Source organism: Clarias gariepinus, chromosome 3 (genome assembly GCF_024256425.1).
Source record: "Clarias gariepinus isolate MV-2021 ecotype Netherlands chromosome 3, CGAR_prim_01v2, whole genome shotgun sequence".
Classification (NCBI taxonomy): domain Eukaryota; kingdom Metazoa; phylum Chordata; class Actinopteri; order Siluriformes; family Clariidae; genus Clarias; species Clarias gariepinus.
In genome coordinates, this window is record NC_071102.1 from 20,850,239 (window position 1) to 20,868,348 (window position 18,110).

Here is an 18,110-nt window from a genome sequence, read left to right on the forward strand (position 1 = left end):
GCGACTAAAGAACCACCTGCAAAAGGCAAAGTAAAAGAAGATCCTAAGAAGGCAAAAGGAAAGGGAAAGCCAGCTGTAACTAGTGAATCTGAAGATGGCTCAGATGCAGAGTTATTAAAGGCAGAAGCAAAGGCCCAACCACCAGCCACAAAGCCGAAAAGAGGTCTTAAAACTACATCTAGACTTTTTATGCGACTGTCAAAGAAAAAAAAAGTTACCCCTTTGAAAGCTTTTCAGAATCCGTCAAAGTTGCTTGCAGGACTTGGCAAGTCCAAACCTGAAGATCTAAAGAATACATCTAAATTCATGTCAGGTTTTTTAAGTGGTGGACAAAAAAAAGTGGAGAAGAAAGAAGGTGAAAAATCTCTTTTGCTGCTCAACATTGGTGGAAAAACAAAAAGTAATGCAGCTGCAACTTCTGGTCTAGGGAGCAAATTGAAAGGATTTATGGGCAAAAAGACTAGTGCACCTCCAAAATTCAAGGCTAAGGGATGGCTTATGGGAAAGATTGCGGGGGCTACTAATTGGCTCATTAGTAAATTCATATCATCTAAAACATCTCGGGGAAGGCTAGGTCGCTCAACTCGTCGTCGCAAGTCAAACATGGATAGATATGATTATGAGAACCAAGGATATGAATATGACGAGGCAGAATTTAGCTATGGGGAAGACGACTACGATTTAAGGAGCTATGAAAGAAACAGCCCACGAGGGCGATATTTGGATCACCATGAATATGGTCACGAACGATTCAGGAGACCATATCTCTTTGACTACCATGATGAAGAGTATGATTCTTATCCCGAAGATGATTATGGTTTATATGGTGACGAGAGTGATTATTATGATCCCCTTTATACAGATGAATATGGCTATTACGTTGAAGACTACTTTGACCCATTCAATGAAGGACAACCATATGACTATTATGATAATGAAATGGACTATTATGATCCTAGGCAGCAAAGAATGGATGAATATGGTTATTTTGATAGTGGCATTGAATATTATAATGAAGCTGGTTATCCAATTGAAGAAGAATATGCCAACTATGGAAATGATTTTGAATACTACAATTATGCGGCTTACCCAGAGCAGTTTGATTATTATGGTAATCAGCAAAATTTTTATGGGGTCCAAGACTGGCCCACAGATGCTCAGATGATGTATACAAGTTACCCAAATCCATACAACCAAAATATGTACAACTATACTGTTAAACCTACATCAATTTATCTAGATCCTCTTTTTGGGGTTAATCAGCCATACACTCACCTAATGGGAGATATAATGGAACAGACTGAGCCATCTGAGATTTTTGGCAATGAAAATGCACATCTAGCAATGGAAAATACAGTGATTGAAGATCAGTTTCGGCTTCCGAGACCACAAGTCAGACTGTTTGGAAAAGAGAAACTTGAAATTGCGAATCCACCGTCTCCGCATATTGCCCTCAATGATTTAGAAATGATGTCTGATATGCAACATGAAAACCCTCAAATATTTCCTCACACTATGGGGTTTCCTCAACACATGTCACAGCAAATGGTAGAAATTCCACAACATTCTTCCACAGCATCTGTTATGCTAAGCCAGCAAACACCAACACCATTTCCTGCAGCAACAGTTGGCGGTCCTGTTTTGGTCCAACAAACACCAACAGGATTTACAGCAGCAACAGGTGGAAGTCCCATTTTGGTCCAACAAACACCAACAGCATTTTCTGTATCGACAAGTGGTAGTCCCATTTTGGTCCAACAAACACCAACAGCATTTCCTACAGCAAGAGCTGGCAGTCCTGTTTTTGTCCAACAAACACCGGCAACATTTTCTGCAGCAAGAGCTGGCAGTCCTGTTTTGGTCCAACAAACACCAGCAGCATTTCCTCCAGCAAGAGCTGGCAGTCCTGTTTTGGTTCAACAAACACCTGCAGCATTTCCTGTAACAACGGGTGGGAGCCCTATTTTGGTCCAACAATCACCAGCAGCATTTCCATCATTACCTAGTGGTGGTCCTGTTTTTGTCCAGTCACCACAATTGCCATCTTCCCCATTACTTCAAGCAAGGTCTCCTTTTCCTCCACCCATGCCAGTATCACCCACTCTAAGCAGACACTCGTTTGGACCTGTGGGTCACATGCCACTCTCAACACCAGTATCCCCTGTTTTATCTGCAAGGAGATTTGACCCAAGCTATGTTGATCAAGTAAATGCCCCTTACATCTATCCAGATCCTATGCTTCAGAGACCTGAATTTCCTTTTGAGACTATGCAACAAACAACACTAAAACGAAGAAGTCCTCATGTCTCCCCACAGCTTTCTATCAGGCGGGGTAAAATTTTACCAGGACGAAGAAGTCCTCTATCCCACCAAAGGTTTGATACCCAACAGCAGGTAATAGGTCCTGGGTTTTCACCAAGACAACAAAGAGTATTTGGTCAGTCATCATGGAATATGAGTACACAAAGACCACCATCACCTCTTCAAAAAAGGTTTACCCCTCCATCTTCCCCACAATTTTCAAGACGAGGACCATCTCCGACAGTCCCTTTGAAGGGAAAGTCTCCCATACCCCAAAGAAGACCTTTATCTTCTAGAGGACACTCACCTAATGTTGTAGAAAGAGGAAGTCCATTGCATGAATCATTAAAAAGAAAAAGCCCTCCCTCATCTCCAAGACTGAGCCTACGGCAAAGTTTACACTCAGGCCCTCCTCCAAGTCCTTTCAGGCCAATTGGTGGAAAAAGACATGACTCATTTATATCCTCAAGATCAGTTGCTGATTCGTCACAACCATCTTTAAGAAGAATGAGTCCTCCTCTATCTCCAAAAGTTGATCGACAATCTGCACATTATCCACCAGGACCCCCTCATGCTCAAAGAACAGGATCACCAAGACCAATGTCCTCTTCTGCCACAGGCTCTCAGCGACCTCTTTCCCCTACACCATCAAGATTTTCTGCTAGAATCCAGCATGATACACAAAGTTTGGCTACCCATCCATCTACACGTAGATTTAGAGGATTTGGTCGAAATAAAGTACCAATGGGCACTGTTAAACCGTCCCCTGTCAATCCCGTTTTGCAAAGAAGAAGCCACCAGGAACATACTCTAAACCAAAACATATCTCCATTCAGATCTTCCATCCACAATGGAGTAATAGGTTCAGGATCTATGCATCAAAGTGTAACCTCATCTCCGGTTATGTTAAGCAGACAAGGTTCTAGACCCACAGCATTCCGAGACTCAAAAAGATTTTTCCCAACAGGAACTCCAAATCCCCAGAGAGGTTATCATCGACCTGTTGGGAGAGGTCGTCCTGTTGTAAGAGTACCAATAAATCCTCTTCCACTAAGGCAGTCCGTCGCGGGGGCAAGCCAACCTATTGTTATGAATGGTGATGCTCATTTTCCGCAGCAAGTTTTAATGAATGGATTGGGATCATCATTGCCACCACCACCCCTGATGCACACACCAACTCAGATGTCGATGAGACCAGGTTCACCTCATCTAACAGGACGACCTGGATCACCTCAGCTTGCAATGAGGCCAGGCTCGCCTTATTCCCCAATGAGACCTGGCTCACCCCATCTCCCAGCAAGTCCAGTTTCCCCCAATATCCCACTAAGACCAGGCTCGCCTCATCTCCCAATGAGACTTGGCACACCAGTTCTTGTGCACTCACCACAACATGGGAATATTTCTACTTCTTTAATAACAAATCCCCTGCATAATCAAGCCATCAACCATACTTCATTTAGTGTTACACCTGGTGGCCAGCCTCAAGAAATAATATCATTTGACAAGACAGTGGTTCAGGGTCCTTCTCTTCTCTTAACAAATGGCATACAGAATCCAAATCTTTCCACTGCTTCATATAATTCACCACTTAAAGGCTTTAATCCTGCACAGTCTCCACTAATGGCACACATCAATCAGAATGCAATTCAGTCTTCTCATAACTCAACTATTCAGAGAGTTGCATCTCCTACTCCTACAGTAGTGATACCGGCAGATGTTCAAGTCACTTGTCAAGGTTCTCCAATGCTAAATAATGCACTCCAAAATCCATATCTTCGTAATTCTTCATTCAGCACCTCTCTACAGAGAGTTGCATCCTTACATCCTATGGTCACACAGCAAGTCTCAGTGCATTCTTCCCCAGGTCTGGCAAACTCATTGCAAAATCCTCATCTAAAAATGTCACCATCTTTACTGTCTGGTGCCCTACAGAACACCAATTTGCGCAATGCTTCATACATGTCTCCTCTACGGAGAAGCCCTACACCTATCGTCCAGGCACAAGGACATTCTTTCCTTTTGTCAAGCGCATTAAAGAATCAAAACATTCAAGGTGCTTCTTTTAGATTACCTAATGGAGCAATATTTTCTAGGACCTCAGAAAACCAAAAAGAGGAAACAGCACCATCTGTATTGGCAAATGCTTTACAAAACCCTAATCTCCGTAAAGCGACTTACAGGTTGCCAGATGGAACAATCAAATCAAGAAATGAGGTAGAAAAACCAACTTCATCTCCTTCCGTATTATCTAATGCCCTTCTTAATGCCAATGTCAAAAAAGCTTCCTACAAAATTCCCGATTCTATTTTCTCACGGGGTTCTAATCAAGCAACTGAAACTAAACAATTTTCACCATACCTAGGAAATGCTTTACAGAATTCCAACCTCCGTAATGCTTCTTATAAATTGCCAGGTGGAAATATCCTTTCTCGGGACCAGAAAACTGAGCAGTCCCCCTCCAGTCTTCTTTCAAATGCTCTTCAAAACGCTAGCCTTCGCACAGCTTCCTACAGGCTTCCAGATGGAACACTTTTAAACAAGAGCTCAGGACAGGATTCAAAGCAAAATATTTCTTCCCATCTGTCAAGTGCTTTGCAAAACACAAATCTTCGTAACGTTAGACTCCCCAGTACCTCTGGCCTATTCGGAAAGCCCAAGAAGAAAGAACAAACTTCTGTGCTGTCCAGCGCACTTCAGAACCAAAATCTTCGTAAAGCTACCTACAGACTGCCTGATGGAACAATTACTACTAGGGGTAAAACAGCTGAAACTGCTCAACCTACATCACCATTTTTGGGAAGCGCCCTGAAGAATGTTCATTTACACAAAGCCTCATATAAATTACCCACAACTTTGAGGAGATCTCCGGACGATCCAAGGTATGCAGTGGTGACACCTCAGGTTCAGGGTCAACCTGGTGAACATTGGGCTCAAGCCCACACAATAGATGCTCATGAGCCAGATGATGTTTGGTCCTCAGAAAGAGTCCTTCCACACCATACTGTGCAGAACCTCATAAAATGGTCCATGTACAGGGATGAAGAACTGGTGGATTTTGTCGTCCCCGTGTATCCTGGACAAGATGCTGACGTTTCTGAGCCTGAGTGGTCACCAGACAGGGAAGGTGAACCTCAAGGCCAGTGGTATGATAAGGTACAAAGCTAAAAGCCTGGACATATATCAGTACATTTTGTCTAGCTTGTAATTAGTCATTTAGGAGTTTTGTAGTTTCTTAATTTTTCTTATAAGAATCTTTTACACCACATATACAGGACACAGTAGTACATTGTGTAATGCCAAACAATATATGGAGTAATGTTGTTTTTCATGTCCAGAAGGTGCACAGCACTGGAGCACATAGTTTGGAGTTTCTCTGCATTTTTGCATTTGCCCAGGACAAGAAATGAGCAGTGCATCATAGTTACTACATATTTTAATATATTCAGCTGCAATTCTTTTTCCTTTGATTTATTTGTGCATTTACTCTGGCATGCAGATGTACTCTATCCGAAGTCTGCCCACAATGTTGTACCGAGAGCGAGCTGAAGAGGACGGCGTTGAGGACATGACACAACTTGAGTACAAACTTCTTTAACTTTTTTTTTTTTTAATGTTAAATGATTTGGTGATTTGTACAGGCAACTGCTGTATACAGTATAATATAATGACAATAATGCTCTTGTTATAAACTTCTTTAAAACTCCTTTTCTAGGGAACTTCACGAAGCCTCTGTTTTGCTCAACCTTAAAAAAAGGTTTGAACGAGAACTGATTTATGTAAGTATTTTCAACCCTTTCCCAGAAATTGTCCACCACAGCTTTTGTGTGATTATATATTTTGGCTTGTGTCAGTTTGTGCATGGACCCTGCATAAGTGATAAATGAGTTTGGCAAAATTTTGATTTTTCTAAAGACATACATTGGAAGTATTCTGGTTGGGGTAAATCCATACAAGATGTACAATATTTACGGGACAGACATGGTGCTACAGCACAAAGGACATGCCCTTGGAGAAAATCCTCCGTAAGAACTAAGTATCTTCTTTCTTTTTTCCTATTTGTTAAACACCAAAGACCAGAACTGGCTAGACTATCATCTCAGATACTTTCTTTGCAGGCACTTATTTGCTATAGCGAATGCTGCTTACACAAAAATGATGGATGCCAAACAGAACCAATGCATTATTATCAGGTAATGTTGGATTATGTTGACAAGCATATTATATTATCATTTATTATAGTTAATATTTAAACCTAAAAAATGCATTATCTCTTAAGTTTATAAAACTATTTAACCCAGGTTTTTACACAACTTATTAAGGAATCAGAGTCAATTGTGGTCGACACAATTGATGATCTGGAACATTTTAAACCTCTCTCAGAAGAAGAAGATACTTGTAATGCAAGACTGATAGTGTCTGGCTTAGGACTGGATGTACGGATCATGTCTCTGAAATGTACCCAGTGTCGTCTCAAGCAAGCTGGCATGACACACGCATTTTAGCATTTGATTTCACGTCTGTCTAACCAGACACCGTGCTCATTACTTAAATGCGAAGTAAAGGAGGTGGAAATGGTTTCATTACACGCCAAGTGTCTGTGCTACTTTACCTAAGTGTGGCGTTAAACGGATAATTAGGGATTTAGGAATTTGATTATTATCTTTCAGTGGGGAGAGTGGCTCTGGGAAGACTGAGGCCACAAAGCTGGTCCTGCGCTATTTAACTGCAATACAACACAAGCGCAACATTACACAGCAGGTATGGTTACATTTTTTTTAAAGATTAACATTTTTTATTCTTATTTTCTTATATTTGGATCCAACGAATCTGTTTTGTCTGTTTGTGTTTGACTTGCACATGCCGTGAGACAGATTGAGGTATTGTACAGTGTGTGCCTTGCTTGTATGTGTGCACCCTGAATACTGTATATCCTTCATATATTATGTATGCGGTTGTGTACGTTTATATTTTAATTTATACCACTGAATTCTCATGTCTGTTGGTCAGTAGGTGTTGATTACTTTTCTGTAAAAGAAGCTCTGGCAGAAGTGCCAGCTGCAAGATTTATAAACTATACAGCCAATTGTATAGAATGTCTTTGTATGCCGAAGCATTACAGTTTCTATTTATTCACTGGATCATAATGCTCCTGTACAGAGCATGAGAGCTCCATGGAGACATGGTTTGCTAAGGTGGGAGTGGAAGAACAACTCGCATGTCCTTCACAGAGCCCTGATCTCAACCCCACTGGACAATTTTAAGATGAACTGGAACATCAACTGAACCAAAAACTAAAATAACAGTCCTGCTCCAAAATAGTTGAAAGCCTCTCCAGAAGAGTGGAGACTATTATAAAAGAGACTGAATATGAATAGAATGAATAAAATGGGTGTGATGGTCAGGTGTTTGCATACTTTTGACTGTATGTTGTATTTACAGAGGTTTACTGATGAAGAGATGTTTGACATAATGCATGTTTAGTCTTTTTTATTGTTTGACATTTTGTAACTTCCCGTTTAATTTTACAGATTCTTGAAGCTGCTCCACTCCTAGAGTCGTTTGGAAATGCCAAAACTGTCAGGAATGATAACTCGAGTCGATTCGGGAAATTCATTGAGATATTTTTGGAGGAGTGAGTGTGATTTTTAAAAATAATCTTCATACGTCTGCATGTTTGAACTCAAACAAAGCCTGATATTATCTATCAACTAAGATTATTTTGTATTAGATGTTTTGTCTTTATTTGAGTATTGTTTATTATAAAAATAGTTTTATATTTTATCTTATTATTATTCTCTATTACTTAATTAATGTGGTATTTTAAATAACATTCTTAGCGTTATTTAAAACATGGTATTTAACACTAAAACTATAATTCTTTGGCTTTTTTTAAATCAGGGGTGTGATTAGTGGTGCCATAACCTCACAGTATCTACTTGAAAAGTCAAGGATTGTGTTTCAGGTAATCTTTGCAATTCCTTTTTAAAATGTTTTTATTTGCAGTTTTGTTGCATACTTGATTTGCAAATGTAGCTGACGTTTTTTTTTTTATATTTCTGTGCTTCATACGGTTTTTATTCTAGGCCAAAGATGAAAGAAACTACCACATTTTTTATGAGATGCTTGCAGGCCTTCCTTCACAGCAAAAACAGTCATTGTACCTCCAAGAGGCGGAGACCTACTATTACCTCAATCAGGTGACTTTACTCTAAGACTAAGTACAGAATGTGCCATTTAATTCTAAATGCATAAACCTTTTGTTGGGTTTTATACAGTGTAAATGTATAGACACACATATACAGTACATTAGGGATATCAATATAAATGTGCTAACGCATGTAATTAATCTAGAATTTTTAATGCATTATTATTGAAAATTAATCATATGACCATTATGATTAATTAATCATATAGGGTGATATGTTTGACCCTATTGGCTTCCCATAATGACAGCGTGGTTATCTGTGATGGTTACGCGATAACAGCGCGTTTAACGCGGGTAACCATAACTACCTCGGTGTAACAGCACATCTAATTACTGACAAATGGCATCTGCACTCATCCACTCTCTTCACTTAGTGGTTGTGTTCGTATGCCAAAAATGCTTTGTATGCCGATGCAAGTTGCTCGCAAAATTTCAGTTCTTAATGCAAAAATTACTTTGAGAGGACATTTGTACGCCAAGGTTCCACTGCATTTTAAAATTGTGATTAACTGCAATTAATATTTTTTTTATATTTTTTTTATTAATTTTTTACCATGTTTCATGTGATGTGATTTACTATTTTACCATTCTATTACATTTAGGCATTTGACAGACGCTGTTATCTAGAACGACTTACAAAGAGATTAAAATTTTTAGTTAATTAAACAAAATCTACCAGTTTTAAATGTTAGTTATGAATAAAGCTGACAGTATTCACTTTGATTACTCAGACACTCATACAGTATCTTCTTTTGCCGCTCAGGGTGGGAACTGTGAGATCACGGGTAAGAGTGATGGAGAGGACTTCCGCAGGCTTCTCAGTGCCATGGAAATCCTTCATTTCAACCCTGAAGATCAAAATGGCATCTTCAGGATCCTGTCTTCTATTCTCCATCTGGGAAATGTCTTTTTCGAGAGATATGAGGTAGAAAAACATGATATTTCACCCACATGTGTCATATGTGGACGGGATATCACAAATGTTACTATTTTCTTTGACAGTTATACAAATCCTACGACTTAATAGGAGTGTTGTATGTCTCATAGACGGACTCTCGGGAGATGGTGTCGGTCGTGAGTGCTCAGGAGATCAGAGTGGTGGCCGAACTCTTACAGATTTCTCCTGAAGCCCTGCAGAAATCAATGACTTATAAAGTGACGGTAAGGAACCGCATGTGTGTCGAGAAAACCTCAAGGTAGTAGTTATGTAGTTATTTGGTAATCAAACGTTCCTGTTCACTGTCATGCGGGCAGCGGCATGGTGGTGTAGTGCTTTGTTCTCCCACCAAATGGGTTCGAGTTCTGCCTTGGGTCTGCAGAACCAAGGGAAAAAAGAGCTCAGAGCCGAGAATACAGTTCAGCACAGAACCTTTATCGGCCTCTTTCAACATCACAAAATTATAATATAAATCACAAAGAAAAGGTAAAGAAAATGATAAAAGAATAGGGCGTTTTGGGGAAGAAACAGAACAGCTGATATACATAATGAGGTATAACAACATAGTAGTGGCCGTTACAGTGGCCAGGGGTTTGATCATAAGAGTTTGATGGTATTTCTGTTTGACCTTGATCCTGGCATTAATAATAGAACCAAATGCACTGCCTAAGTAACTTCTTCACCTGCAGCAGTCTATAGAGACAGGATGCTGTGAGAGAAGGATGTTCAGGATGAAACTCTTTGATGATGAGAGATCAGGGGAGAATGACCAGACTAAATTTGAGTTGACAGGAAGGCTACAGTAACTCGAATTAAACTCATTTTACCACCATGGTGAGCAGAAAAGCATCTCGGAAAGAACAGCAGAAGGCCGCATCACTACATAAATAAGCAGGAAATCCTCATTTTAGTGTAAGCAGGCAGTGTTTATAATAGATGTGATAAAAGTTAGGCAAAGCACACAAAGTTAGTAGAAAACGGGATATTTTCAGACAAAGAGTCCGTCATTAGCTGCGCCAGCAAAAATGCTTCTAAAAGTAGAAAGTGAGCCCATGGTGGCACAGCGGGTAGTGTTGCTGGCTCGCAGCTCCAGAGTCCCCAGTTTGATCCTGAGCTCGGGTTACTGTCTGCATGGAGTTCTACATGCTCTATCTGTGTCGGTTTAGATTTCCTCCAGCTTGTCAGTTTTCCCTTCACCTCCCAAAACAATGAACTGGCCATGATAACATGCACCAGGTGTAAGTAAACGTGTAAACGTGTCGTATAGTCCTGCATCTGATACAGGGTGTATTCTCACCATAAAATGACCTGATTGAGGTCTTCTTTCTAGATAGTGTTAGTCTGTCTTGCTGAGAGATAGATTTGCCTAGTATCTGGTGTCTGGACTAATTTTAGGCTTGTTTGATTATGGCCTGTCCATATAGATATTAATAAGGTGTTTGCAGAATATTTAGTTTGCTCTCTATGACTGTTGTCTAAATGTTAACTGTTTGCTTGGGAAAGAAAAAGTTAATTCAAGTTGTTCATGCAGTGCTGTGAAAAAGTACTAATGTTTATATTTATTTTGCACATTTGTCACACTTAAACGATCCAGATAATTGAAAAAAACAATAAGATAACCCGAATAAATACAAAATGCAGTTTTTAAATGATAATTTCATTTATTAAGAAAGAAAAGCTGTCCAAAAGTGCCTGGCCCTATGTGAAAAAGTTATTGCGTATTGTGTATTTTGGATAAATGCCTTCACTATTATTTTACAGTGTAGAGTGAAATAAACATCAGGAACGACCATTGGGATTTTGACAGGGAGTGTATATATTTAGTACTGTATATATTTAATACTGAAAAGTCTTTTTCTACAGGAGACACTAAGGGAGAAGATCTTTACTCCTCTATCAGTGGAGAGTGCAGTAGATGCCAGGTAAGCCATGAAAGCCAGTGTACTATTTCCCTACAATGTCCAGACCAGAAAATAAGTTTAAATTGATAATAGCAATTCCTGTCCAAAAATATATACTGTATATCCAGAGATGCAGTTGCCAAGATCCTGTACTCCCTCCTTTTCAACTGGTTAACAGAGAGAATCAACACTTTGGTTTACCCGATGAGTGACGCTCTGTCAATCTCCATCCTTGATATCTATGGATTTGAGGTATTGTAATAAACTTAGCTTGTTTTTTTTTCCTTCTACGTTTTAAAGGCGCTCTAAATGAGAGGTTAAAACACAATTGTGTTGGTAAATCCGTTGCCTTTCTGCTTTCCAGGACCTCATTTTCAACAGTTTCGAACAGCTTTGCATAAACTATGCGAATGAGTACCTGCAGTTCTTTTTCAACAGGGTCATTTTCAGGGAAGAGCAAGTAAGCCTTTTCTGTTAGTCTTAATCCTCAGAGCGCTCTCACTATACAGATTCGGCAATACATCTGAATAAATGAATTTCACTATCTAAGGAGGAGTACAGCAGGGAGGAAATCCCCTGGGAGGAGGTGTATTATAACGACAATCAGACCTGCATTGACCTCATTTCGGCAAAGCCCCATGGGATACTCCGCATCTTGGATGACCAGAGTGGTTTTCCACAGGTGCGTCAAAGTCATTTATCTCTTTTCGGGGTTCTGTGCTTATGTTCTTCAAACTGTGATTTAAGTAGTTGTATCTTTAGGCCACAGACCACACCTTTCTTCAGAAATGTCACTACCATCACGGCCACAACCCGTTATATTTCAAGCCAAAAATGCCTCTGCCTGAATTTGCCATTAAACACTTTGCTGGGAAAGTCACCTATCAGGTATATTTAATCATTTATCCACATATGCCATATATATTTTTGAAAGACTACCCTAAGGTGTTGTGCTCTTTCTTTCTTTTCTTTTTTTTAAAGGTCCACAAATTTTTGGACAAAAATCATGACCAGGTTCGGCAGGAAGTGCTCGATCTTTTCATGCAAAGCAAAAATAAGGTAACGGTCTTAACAGCGCAAACAGTCCTAAGAACCTTCTCTGGATTTGTTAACATACATGCATATTTGTACAATATCTTCTCCTAGATGGTTGCACAGCTGTTTACAAGCTATTCAGAAGCTCTCAATCAACAGAAGATAGTCAGAAAGAACAGCACGGTTACACGCAGATACCAGCCGTCCACGGTTGCTGCCAAGTTCCAGCTATCTCTAATGGAGCTTGTGGAAAAGATGGAGAGGTAGACCATGTTTGTAATGTACTTTATTTGCAATAAAAAATAAAGAAAGGCCTGCGCTTTTACCTAAAGCTATGATTTCTTTCATTTGGTGCCAGATGCAACCCGTTCTTTGTGCGCTGCATAAAGCCAAACAATAACAAGGTAAGACACAAGGACGTACAGAAGTCCTGTATAAGAGTCTCGAGTGTTCAGCAGTAGATTGGACGTGTGTTGAGGTGTTGTGCTAAGAGCCTGTGATACCTCTAGGAGCCTGGAGTGTTTGACATGGACCTGGTCAGCACCCAGCTTCGTTACTCTGGGATATTGGATACCATCCGTATCAGGAGACAGGGCTATCCTATCAGAATACTGTTTGATGTCTTCCTTTTTAGGTAAAGTCCCAGGTGACTGTGGTTAAACAGTATCACCCTGAACATACTTTCAGTTCTCTCTCTCTCTCTCTCTCTCTCTCTCTCTCTCTTTCACTGTCACTCCTCTCTATCTCTCTCACACATACCATATTTGTTTTAGTGTCTTAGGAGGATCTTTGACAGAGCAGGGAGTTGCAATCAGGAAAACATTATTAATGGCATTGGCTCAAGCTAAATAATAATAATAAAAAAACAGGCAGTTGAGATGGAACAGAATAAAGTCATGCAGCTTTTACTGATCACTGATCAGCCTGAAAGAGCCCAAGGCCTCCCAGAAATCCCCAGACCCCAATCCGGTCGAGCACCAGTGGGACTTTCACCTACAGCACCTTTAGGATCCACCACTAACACCTCAGGACCAGACATCATAGCACATCCCCAGGAGTCTTTTGTAGTTACAACCAAGGGGTCAGGGCTTGGTTGTAACTACAAAAAGGGAACCCATATAACACTGGGCATGATGTCATGTAATGTTATGGCTGATTTGATAAATCAAAAGATTTACCTAATGGTACAGATGCAATGGCCTTCACTATAAAGTGAAGTGTATAGTCTTGTGTCTAGAAGCTCCTGTTGAGTAGTTTTAGACTTACCTTTTTACAGCAGTCTTTCAGAAGATGTCATTTTAGAAAAGTTGTCAGGTTTCGGTTCTTTTTCCATCTCAACATTTTAAAAATCACGTAAAGCTGAACATTGTATATGGCATACATGTTTTCTTCTTTTTTTGTTCAAAGTTTCTCAGGCATTTAACAGATATTTTTGATAAACAAGCATCACTCAGTAATCCTCGTTTCCCCCAATCTTTACAATATCCTCTTCTTCTTACAATACAGTGTATCTTATAATAAAGATGGTTCTGTACATCATAGACACAACATGAACTTAGACTTTTAGAGCCATTTTTTGCAGAAAAGTATTTAGTTTCATTTTCAAAATTTGATAACTTGACAACCCGATCATTACCGTCTTCTCCCCTGAGCCTGGGGCAGCGTGATTCTTTCCCTACTGGGCCTCTAGTAGTAATTGTTGTCATCGCCAATTTGACCACTAGTTGTAATAATACAGTATCTTTATGTATTATTATTAATCCAGCTGGGTTACACTATGCCTGCACATAAACCTTAACCAAAAGAAAACTTTTTATCTCTTTTTAGATTTTGGAAATGTGTGTTTGCCTTTCATCTCTTTTAGATACAAATCCCTATTGGGCCTGAAGCAGGCTCCTCCTGCCACTGCGGAAAACTGCGTTATCATGCTTAGGAAGCTTTGTCCTGTCAGACCAGGAGCTTTTGAAGTGGGCATCACCAAGGTGGGGTTCTCCGGTCCAGATTTTATCATCCATAACACAATATTAAGGTCTCGAGCAAAATTGTTTGCCATTGTGTGATTTGTTCCTCTTTATGTATATTTGCAATAGATTTTTTTAAAAGAAGACATATATTATGTTCTGGAGAGTAAGAGAGACAGGATGAGGCATGTGGCTGCTTTGACCCTGCAACGCTACACTCGAATGTTCTTTGTTCGGAAACGCTATGTAGCATTTCGCATGAAAATCATTCGATTGCAGGCGCACTGCCGAGGTTACCTCATACGGTACAGATTCTCAATACGGACCCTTAACTTTCCCTGAATAACAATAATCCATAGTCTTACAGTCCTGTCTCGGGTTTAATTCTGATGCTCATACGTTCCTATGTGGGATTTCACAGGAAACACTATGTGAAAATGCGAGTGAGCCTGGTCAGATTCCGTTCGGTGGTCCACATGTATGTAAATCAAAAGAGATACATAAAGGTACAGATTTTCATTATAAATGTCAACATATTCACAAGGTGTGTTACATTTAGTTATTAAGCTGCAGCCATTATACGTCTCTTCGCAGATGGTATTAGAAGCCAAGAGGAAGGCAGAAGAGGAGAGAATCCGAATAGAAATGGTCAGAATTACAACTTTTAGTTTGTGTGGTCTGTGTAAAAGTGTGTGAAATTTCAAAACATTTATTTTTATAATTACCTTGCAGGAGTTAGCAAAGCGGGAAGTCGTCAATGTCACACACTTGCCCATTCCAGCAGAACTCGGAGGATTATTGCAAGCAGTTGCAGGTACAATTACAATGCTAGTGCTAATGACTTGAAAGAAAGGACAACTAGCATAGCTTTGTAGAATGTAATGAGCCTATCCCAGGAGACTTAGAGCATGAGGCGGGGTACACCCAGGACAGGGTTCCAATCCATCGCCAGGCACCCACACCTACACACACTCGCACACTCATTCACATTAGAGGCAATTTGGGAACGCCAATTAGCCTAATCTGCATGTCTTTGGACTGTCGGAGGACACCAGAGTACCCAGTGGAAACCCACCAAGCACAGGGACAACATGCAAACTCAGACCCTGGATGTGCAAGGTGACAGTGCTAACCACTACACCGCCGTGCCACCCTGGATAATTACTGCGGAGTGATTAATCAGTGATCAGCTGGCAACAAGTTATTTAACCCTAACTGATGCAGTTAGGAGCTTCTCATTTCTTAAACAACCATATTAGAAGACATATTCTGTTTTTGTGGCAAAGATGTTACTCTGTTTCACAAGGGTCAAATCGTTGTCCTGCATCAAGCGAAGAAAACAACTACTAAAATTAAGTTAAGAACTTTAAAAAACACATTATTAAAACCTGCCACAGTGGTGACCCATTACCTTTGAGGAAGAAATGCGGTTGAAAAAACATCCTGAATCAGAGTGATGGGAGATCACTTAAACACATAGTGAAATCAAATCAAAAAGGACTCACGGCTCTGTTTAATAGTGGAAGTAAAAGCATTTCCGCAAGCACAAAGGGGAGAGAACTCAAGGGATTAGCTGCGAGCCTTAAGAAAACCACTTATCACTGAGGTCACATGGAAAAAAAGGAGCATAAAGAATGGACAGTAAAGCATTGAAAAAAGGTCATGTGGTCTAATGAGTCCAGATTTACACTGTCCCAGAGTGTTGTGTGCATCAGGGTAAGAAGAGAGGCAGATGACGCGATGCACCATCATGCATAGTGCTTACCGTACAAGCCAGTGGGGGCAGTGTTATGATCTTGAACAGATTGCATCTGGTGGTGAGGTCAAGACTCAGCAACATTATGTGCCCAAAAATGAGGTCAGCTGATGATCTGAATGTACTGAATGACCAGATTTATTCATCAACTGAGTGTTTCTTACTTGATGGCATGGGCATATTTCAAGATAATGATGCCAGGATTCATCAGGCTCAGATTAACATCATTGACAATTTTTAGAATGTGCTGGAGAAGACTTTATGCAGAGGTCCGACTCTCCAGTAATCAATACGAGATCTTGGAGAGAAATTAATGCAACTCTGTATTGAAATGAGTGTTGCGGTGTTGCATTAGCTTATCAAAACAATTCCACAGTTGGAATAACCGGTGAAATAATATGCAACGTTTTTTTCTTATTTTTTTTGTCCTGCCTACGTATAATATTACTACAACTTGTCTGTCTGTCTTTTGTGTTTCACAGGAGGTAGAGAGCTTCATTCTGATTGCTTAGCTCTCGTACAGGCGCCAACCGTTCAGGTGGAATCGCAGCTCACACTGCCCCTCGACATCAACAACTACCCTATTTTGAAATTCATCCAACTTCATTTCAGAGTAAGTTGTGCTTTCATGTTTATTCCTGAAATAGATGATAAAATACCCCAAAACAAGTTGAGTGACCGATTCCATTTCGCTTTACAGGAATCAAAGTTTGGAATGTTGACCGTGCCTTTGAAAGCACCCCTGACTCATTTAGATGATGATCTCACACACGAAGCTCTAGATGTCTTCATTATGGTAAAAATCTAATGCTTTACCCTGTACAGTACTGTTGTGTACAGTATATCATGACTTGATTATTTAAAAAGAAAAAAAACTCAATTCCTTTGCAGATTTTGAGATTTATGGGTGACCCACATATGAATGGTGCCCAAGAGAATTTACTCGGAAATTACATCATCCAGAAAGGGCTTTCCAATCCTGGTTTACGAGATGAAATTCTGTGTCAAATTGCCAATCAAGTGTGGAGGAACAGCAACCCGGATAATGCCGAGAGGGGCTGGCTGCTGCTGCTCGGCTGTCTCAGTGCATTCGCGCCTTCAGCCAAAATAGAAAAATACCTTCTGAAGTGAGACATGAACTGCTTTTGTGTATGTTCCTATGTATGTCTATAGTGGGTATAGAAAAGACCCCCCCCACTCCACGCTTCAAAATAATCAAGTGATATGAGCACAGCCACAATCAAATAAAGCTAATCACCTTCCCAATGGCACACAAAGCCATTTGAGTTTCAACCGTGATCAGCTGTGGTTACTTTGATAGCTCAGCATGAAAAGCTGGAGCATTTCACTCCCTAGTAGTGCAGCTAAAGTAAACAATCAACTATGGGTCTCAAGGCACTGTAAAAAGATCTCAGGGATAAAGTCAGGAGACAAAACATTTTAAGGGCTTTATCATTGCCTAGAAGCACCGTGACGTCTATTATTAAGTAGTGGAAGGTATTTGGTACAACACATACCCTCCCTGGATCAGGACATCACTCTAAACCGGATGAAAGAGCCAGCAGGAAACTGGTCAGAGAGCCTACCAAGAGGCCAACAACAGCTCTGATGCAGTTGTGAGAATTAATGACAAAGAGTGGTCATAATGTTCATGCAATAAAAAAATAACACAACACCCTACAATAAGTATCTCTGCACAAATATGGCTTGTATGAGACCTTTGCATGACAAAAGCCACTCCTTAAGAAAGGCCACATGCAGTCACACTCGAACTTTGCAAAAATACAGGTGGTCAGATGAACACCAAACAATATCTGCCAAAACATAGAAACTTCCTCAAAAATTTTAAGTTGCTCACTTCAGCCGTTTTGAAAAGATGATAAAAAAAAAAATTCAGCATTATACTGTCTTGCTTCAAACAATTATCATTTAAAATGCAAATTATTGATATTTCTTATTCAAAATTGGTGTAAGCTTCTAGAAGCATATGACCTGTCAAAATTGTTTCTTAAAT

General features: G+C 40.0%; 1 protein-coding gene across 1 annotated transcript in view; it reads left to right on the forward strand.

Annotated features, from left to right (window-relative positions):
• Positions 1-5,797: 5,797 nt before the first annotated feature.
• The window catches only part of myo15aa (myosin XVAa), a 33,136-nt gene continuing 20,823 nt past the window's right edge, over positions 5,798-18,110 (forward strand). The window contains exons 1-27 of the mRNA XM_053491373.1: positions 5,798-5,880; positions 6,014-6,077; positions 6,214-6,323; positions 6,417-6,491; positions 6,969-7,059; positions 7,830-7,933; positions 8,200-8,263; positions 8,385-8,498; positions 9,270-9,431; positions 9,554-9,667; positions 11,307-11,365; positions 11,473-11,596; positions 11,709-11,804; positions 11,895-12,026; positions 12,107-12,232; positions 12,326-12,403; positions 12,491-12,642; positions 12,738-12,783; positions 12,889-13,013; positions 14,244-14,361; positions 14,470-14,645; positions 14,762-14,846; positions 14,935-14,988; positions 15,073-15,154; positions 16,579-16,709; positions 16,797-16,892; positions 16,988-17,223. Of these exons, the coding sequence (XP_053347348.1) occupies positions 5,798-5,880; positions 6,014-6,077; positions 6,214-6,323; positions 6,417-6,491; positions 6,969-7,059; positions 7,830-7,933; positions 8,200-8,263; positions 8,385-8,498; positions 9,270-9,431; positions 9,554-9,667; positions 11,307-11,365; positions 11,473-11,596; positions 11,709-11,804; positions 11,895-12,026; positions 12,107-12,232; positions 12,326-12,403; positions 12,491-12,642; positions 12,738-12,783; positions 12,889-13,013; positions 14,244-14,361; positions 14,470-14,645; positions 14,762-14,846; positions 14,935-14,988; positions 15,073-15,154; positions 16,579-16,709; positions 16,797-16,892; positions 16,988-17,223 (2,897 nt within the window). The remainder of the gene's footprint in view (positions 5,881-6,013; positions 6,078-6,213; positions 6,324-6,416; positions 6,492-6,968; positions 7,060-7,829; positions 7,934-8,199; positions 8,264-8,384; positions 8,499-9,269; positions 9,432-9,553; positions 9,668-11,306; positions 11,366-11,472; positions 11,597-11,708; positions 11,805-11,894; positions 12,027-12,106; positions 12,233-12,325; positions 12,404-12,490; positions 12,643-12,737; positions 12,784-12,888; positions 13,014-14,243; positions 14,362-14,469; positions 14,646-14,761; positions 14,847-14,934; positions 14,989-15,072; positions 15,155-16,578; positions 16,710-16,796; positions 16,893-16,987; positions 17,224-18,110) is intronic.